Below are 6,406 nucleotides of genomic sequence, written 5' to 3'. Positions count from 1 at the left end.
ACATAATAAAAGTATGACAATAATAAATGATTATTATACGCCAAAAATAGAGTAAGAGAATAATTAATGCAACGATTTTTGTGTAATCAAAACAAAAAGAATAAGGGAAAATGATTTAAAATGATAATTAAGTTTCAAAATTGTTTAAAAGATACCATTCAAGTTTGACCCGTTCAAAAAACACAATCTAATTAAGGGCTTGTACAAAAAAAAAAAAAAAAAACACTAACGAAGTAAAAGTTTTGTTCAAATCTTACCCATTGGTAATTGGCATGTGAAGGTTACAAGAAAATTTTAGCTGTGAAAATTAATTAAGGAAAATGCATTATGACCTGACAATCTTACGTGGATTAAAAGGGGGAGAGGGGGGGGGGGGGGGGGGGGGATATCAAACGCTCAGCAACGTAACGGAAGGGAAGAAGTACAGAATCATGAACAGGAGGGAACGAAGAACTTGTGAACGTCTCTAGGGTTCGATCTTCTTGGGTCGATTGATCAACCGGTTATCTTCTTCTTCATGTACATTTGTTGCCTCTGTCTTCTCGAAATCAATTTCTACAGTTGAATCAATTGGACCAAGGAGTTCCTTAACAACAAAAGAACCAAGGAGTCGAAATTTAGAGTGAGAGATAGATCCAGTGTCTAAGCATGTTATCATTTTGAAACCAAGAAAGAGCAGAGGACAAAAAACAACAGAATTACATATTATAATTAATAATTCTGTACCTGTTGAAATGATAAATCATTGAGATATGTTGAACTATTGGGATGATCCATGGCTGCAATTCTGTTGAAAGACCATTTCTCCCTGTATGCATTACCCCTACAAACAAATATTGATAACTATGCCAAAATAATTCACTTTTTTGGTCCCACGGTTTTTCTAGTTTTTTTTTTTTTTTTTTTTTTTTTAATATATATTTTTAATTTTATAAAACTTTGGCAATTTATGATGGTCAAAACAAAAGATATGACCAAATTGCCCCTGTTAATAACGACATATGTAAAAAAAATCTGATTTTGTAGAAAGAAATGGTACAACTTAATTACATTTCTATGATATTAAACCATTAAGTCATCTAATTTTTTACTTTTTATGCCCTTTAAATTTGATTGTAATGATACATGTCCAAATGAGAATAAAAAAGAAAAAATACAAATGCCATGTCACCCACTCCTATCCCATGTCTTATGAGGTCAACTCATCAAGTTTTAATCAAAATCATCTTATAACCCACAACAACAACCGATTACTTAGTTGAATTTAAACAAAACTTATACTTGGCTGGTCTTTTTAATACAATGGCTTTAATTGAATGGTCAGACAAAACTTCAATGACGTCTTTTAAACATTAAAGATAAGTCATTTTCCCCAAAAAATAACTAATACCTATGCTTTGTCGTTATCTTTAGGCGTATCTTAAATTAAACAAAAAGTACATTGAAAATGTTAGTATTATAAAATATTAAACGGTGGGAACGAGAATGAATGCCACGTTCTAATTGACAATCGAACATTTTATTTTTTAAATTTATATGTTTAGTTTTAGTGTTGAGACATATATCCAAAGATCCCCTCCATTTCTATGAAGATCCTTTTGAATGATGATGCCGGATTAAAATGGCTCTAAAAACAGATTCCCTCCCACTCCCTTTTTGTTCCTTCATCTTTCTGTAACGCGTGTTTACAAGGGTTCGCTTTCATCAACATCTGTCATTCTCAGTCTCAGGTAACTTCTCCACGACTTGACCTAAAGGGGACAAGAAATTCATGATGAAATGCTTTGAATTGGATCATGTGAACGACCTTCTTAAAAGGGTTTTTGATGCTTCTGGTTTTAGGGGATCAATTTCTCGACGAAACATCAATGAATATCGCGCAGATCACATCATCCGCCATGCTGGTTCCTTCGTCACTCAGACCACATCGTTCATGGGTGGTTGATTGTTGCATCGCGCAGTACAACCCATCGGGTCTTCGTACAGGTAAGTTAAGCAATTATGGACTTGAGGAGAGAGTAACAATTTCAAAATTCTACTCTAATCTGACATTTTGAAATCTCGTTCCTCTGTTTAAATCCGAAAAATCATTCTTAATCTGTTCGATTAACGATTTTTTTTCCTTTCGCTTTTAATTAGTCGATTATACCATAGTTGGGTTGATCATCTCTGGGATTCACATTTTGTGGCCCTTCATTTCCTGGCTTAATTCAGGTTTTCTGTTTGCAGCTTCTTCACAAGCTGGACAAGTTAATCCTACTGTCATGGTATTACTGATTGCATTCAGTTGCCTAAGTTACTTAGTTTTCTTCAAATAATAAACCGATATCATCTACAAATTATATGCAGACCCTTGATGTGACCAAAGAACGAATCCAAAAGCTGTTCAACAATATGGAAGTTTCTGTTTCTTCATATGACACAGCCTGGGTAGCCATGGTTCCTTCTCCAAACTCTCCCAAATCCCCTTGTTTCCCTGATTGTCTGAACTGGTTACTGGATAATCAGCTTGATGATGGTTCATGGGGTCTTCTTCCTCATCATTCCCCATTGATTAAAGATACTCTCTCTTCAACACTAGCATGTGTACTTGCATTAAAACGATGGAATGTTGGGAAAGACCAAATTAACAAAGGTATGTGAGTAATATGACCAATTCTCTCTCTTCCTTGTCATCACCTGTTCGTATTCTCCTGATACTTAAACAATCGATTCTTGTTGCAGGTTTACATTACATCGAGTCAAATTTTGCTTCAGTCACTGACAAAAATCAAGCATCTCCATTTGGTTTTGACATCATATTTCCTGGTATGCTTGAGTATGCAAAAGATTTGGATATAAAACTCCCTTTAAGCCAAACACATTTGAGTGTGATGTTACATGAGAGAGAATTGGAGCTAAGAAGGTATGCTAGTTATTATATTACTATATAACATATACTATTATACTTATCAAAATTCTTAATTTGTTATCATCATTCATCACTTAGATGTCATTCAAATGGGAGGGAAGCATACTTGGCATATATCTCAGAAGGACTTGGAAATTTGAATGACTGGAACATGGTGATGAAATATCAAATGAAGAATGGCTCTCTTTTCAACTCACCTTCAGCAACAGCTTCTGTTCTTATTCATCATCAAAATGCTGGTTGTCTTCATTATCTAACTTCACTCTTGGACAAATTTGGAAATGCAGGTATTCATTTCATACTTCATATATAGTCACTCAAATCTTACATTTTGCTAACAAGTGTAAAGTGTTTTTGTGTGGTAAATATCAGTCCCAACAGTTTACCCTATTGATTTATATGTGAGGCTTTCCATGGTTGACACACTTGAAAGATTGGGAATCAAACGACATTTCATGGTGGAAATCCAAAATGTTTTAGATGAAACATATAGGTAATGTTCATACTTCATACTTCATATCCATAATGTGTTAACTACAAACAAAATTCTTGAATTTCATGAGTTGGAAGTATGATAAAATCCACAAAAAAATAGATGTTGGGAGCAGGGGGATGTGCAAATATTCATGGATGTTGTCACTTGTGCTTTAGCTTTTCGGGTATTAAGAAGCAATGGGTATGAAGTCTCTTCGGGTATATTTCTTAAAAAAACAAACAAATGACAAGTCATTTGTTTAAATCTTCTCATCTTTTTTGTTTCATTACTTATGTTTAGATCCATTGGCTAAAATCATCAAAGAGGGGGATTACATGAATTCACCTGAAAAGCCTTTCAAAGACGTATACACATCTCTTGAAGTTTATAAGGCATCACAGATCATATATCAAGAGGAGTTAGCTTTTAGAGAACAAAACTTGACAAGTTATCTCCCTTCAAATAACAAGCTCTCTAATTATATTCTCAAAGAGGTGTTCTACTATCCACTTTGACAAATTATCTCCCTTTTAAGGAAAGAATCCACATATCTCAATTTCTTACTAAATCAGGTGGATGATGCTCTTAAGTTCCCCTTCAATGGCAGCCTAGAACGCATGTCCACCAGAAGAAACATAGAGCATTACAATTTAAACCATACAAGAATCTTGAAAACTACATATAGGTGAATGTCTTAACTCTTATTTTCAAGTCTTAAACAATTCTGATTTTATATTTCACAACTGCATAATCCTTAAAATCTTGTACTCAAATTCCAGCTCATCAAACATCAGCAACAAAGATTACCTAAAGTTAGCAGTGCAAGATTTCAATGCATGCCAATCTGTTTATCGTGAAGAACTAAAAGATCTTGAAAGGTCTGTATCTAAATTCTAAAGCTTTATCAGTGATCCCTTTTTTCTTTTTTTGAACTTATGGTTAAAGCCCATAACTTTTTAACAAGTTTATAAATCTTGATGTAAATTTAAAAGGTGGGTGGTGGAGAATAGATTAGACAAGCTCAAATTTGCTAGACAGAAGACAGCCTACTGTTACTTTTCTGCTGCTTCATTTCTTTCTTCCCCTGAGTTATCAGATGCCAGAATTTCATGGGCCAAAAGTAGCATCCTCACTACAGTAATTGATGACTTTTTTGATGTTGGAGGATCTATGGATGAACTGGTGAACTTTGTTCAAATCATTGAAAAGTATATAGATAATACATCCAATTATATATATAGTTTAAGTATATTATATATCCAGATAATCTTTTATCATATACTTTTATAAACCACAGATGGAATGTAAATGTTGAAAATGATTGCTGTTCAGAGGAAGTTGGCATTTTATTTTTAGCACTTAAGGATGCAGTCTGGTGGATTGGAGACAAAGCTTTTAAGATTCAAGAACGCAACATAACAAGCCATGTTATTGAAATTGTAAGATGAATTCCTTTCTCATATTAAAATTTACAAAAAAATAAAAAAATGGTATTACTATTTATTCAGTTATTTGTTTGAACAGTGGTTGGATTTGGTGAAGAGTATGTTCAGAGAAGCCATATGGGCAAAAGATGGTTCAATTCCAACAATAAATGAGTATATGGAAAATGGTTATGTGTCATTTGCTTTAGGCCCAATTGTCCTCCCTACTCTTTACTTTTTAGGGGCAAAATTGTCAAAGGAAGTTGTTCAAAGCTCTGAGTATCACAAGCTTTATGAGCTTATGAGCACTCGCGGTCGTCTCATGAATGATATCCATAGCTTCAAGGTAGCTGTTACTGTTACTGATACTGACACTGTTACTGCTACTGATACTGACACTGGTAATGAGTTGTGTGAATGCAGAGGGAAATGAAGGCGGGGAAATTGAATGCTGTAGCATTGTACATGAGTGATGGAAAGAGTGGGAGTGTGGAAGAAGAGGTTGTAGAGGAGATGAAGATTTTGACCAAAAGTCAAAGGAAAGAGATGATGAAATTAGTTTTGGAAACAAAAGGAAGTGTTGTTCCAAGAGTATGCAAAGATGTATTTTGGAACATGTGCAATGTGTTGAATCTTTTTTATGCGACTGATGATGGGTTCACTGGAAATGCCATTCTTGATGTTGTGAAGGAAATTATTTATGAACCTGTGTCCCATGAGTTGATGCTTGAGGAAGACTTGTAAATAAAGGATTATTGTTTTGAAAGATCATTGATATTGTCAATCTTAAATTGGAAAAATAAATGGTGGTTGCTAGTTAATGCTGTTTATTTTGTGGGATTAATAGTTTAAAACGACTAAATAGAGTAGTTTGATAAATCGGAGGGCAGTGGAGCACGAAAGGAAGAACTCAAGGGTTTTTGGTGTTGGAAATAATCTATCATTATTATGACAGTGAAAAAAGATCATATATAATCTTTGATCATGCGATTAGGGTTTCATCATTGAAAATCTTTTTTTGTATTGATTCAGGATTTTGTTTAAAAGTAGAATTCTATAGAATTTGGCTTAAATCTAGGGTAGTTGAAGATGAAGGAAGAAGATGGGAGGCATGTTAGCTTAGATGTAGGGTAGTTGATACATTTACTTTGATTAATAACAAAGGAAATTGTTTTCGGTGATGAACTTATTGACATTTCTTTCTTGGATTGCAAACCCACATCTACTAATTGTAATGATCATTTCCTTAGCATGTTATGTATGGAAACTTGTTAAAGAACACTAATTGTGATGTGGGAGTAGTGTTGTAAAACTCGTCGTGTTAACCGATTACTTTGCCGAGTACTCCCTGATTGGCCTGTTACTGAAGTGAGTAGTATTGTAAAATTCGACTAACTCGGTGATTAATATGAATAATATACTTAATGATTTATTTTTTAACACGCACATGTGATTATTACTATATATATATATATATATATATATATATATATATATATATATATATATATATATATATATATATATATATATATATATATATATATAGTTTTCAGTAATTATTCACAAAATGAGATTATTATGTGTTTTTTAGTT

General features: G+C 33.4%; 1 protein-coding gene across 1 annotated transcript; it reads left to right on the top strand.

The window, feature by feature from the left end:
- The first annotated feature begins 1,537 nt into the window (after positions 1-1,537).
- LOC145041646 (ent-kaurene synthase 1, chloroplastic-like) lies at positions 1,538-5,631 on the top strand. Its single transcript, XM_078989784.1, has 15 exons — positions 1,538-1,730; positions 1,843-1,986; positions 2,230-2,267; positions 2,350-2,635; positions 2,725-2,905; positions 2,990-3,198; positions 3,284-3,404; positions 3,507-3,604; positions 3,687-3,880; positions 3,959-4,071; positions 4,166-4,264; positions 4,379-4,594; positions 4,684-4,825; positions 4,911-5,156; positions 5,234-5,631. The coding sequence occupies exons 2-15, from the start codon at positions 1,869-1,871 to the stop codon at positions 5,552-5,554; spliced, it is 2,382 nt and encodes a 793-aa protein (XP_078845910.1). The 5' UTR covers positions 1,538-1,730; positions 1,843-1,868; the 3' UTR covers positions 5,555-5,631.
- The last annotated feature ends 775 nt before the right edge of the window (positions 5,632-6,406 follow it).

Source organism: Lactuca saligna, chromosome 4 (assembly GCF_052625555.1).
Source record: "Lactuca saligna cultivar CGN05327 chromosome 4, ASM5262555v1, whole genome shotgun sequence".
NCBI lineage: Eukaryota > Viridiplantae > Streptophyta > Magnoliopsida > Asterales > Asteraceae > Lactuca > Lactuca saligna.
The sequence above is the reverse complement of the archived record's forward strand: the minus strand, read 5'-3'. Positions and strand labels throughout refer to the sequence as shown.

Bases quoted from the DNA above. Each gene is read 5' to 3' on its own strand.
- LOC145041646 (XM_078989784.1), top strand. From the start codon at position 1,869: ATGAATATCGCGCAGATCACATCATCCGCCATGCTGGTTCCTTCGTCA. The intron at 2,636-2,724 runs GTATGTGAGTAA...TTCTTGTTGCAG, and splicing joins GAAAGACCAAATTAACAAAG to GTTTACATTACATCGAGTCA. The intron at 4,826-4,910 runs GTAAGATGAATT...TTGTTTGAACAG, and splicing joins CAAGCCATGTTATTGAAATT to TGGTTGGATTTGGTGAAGAG.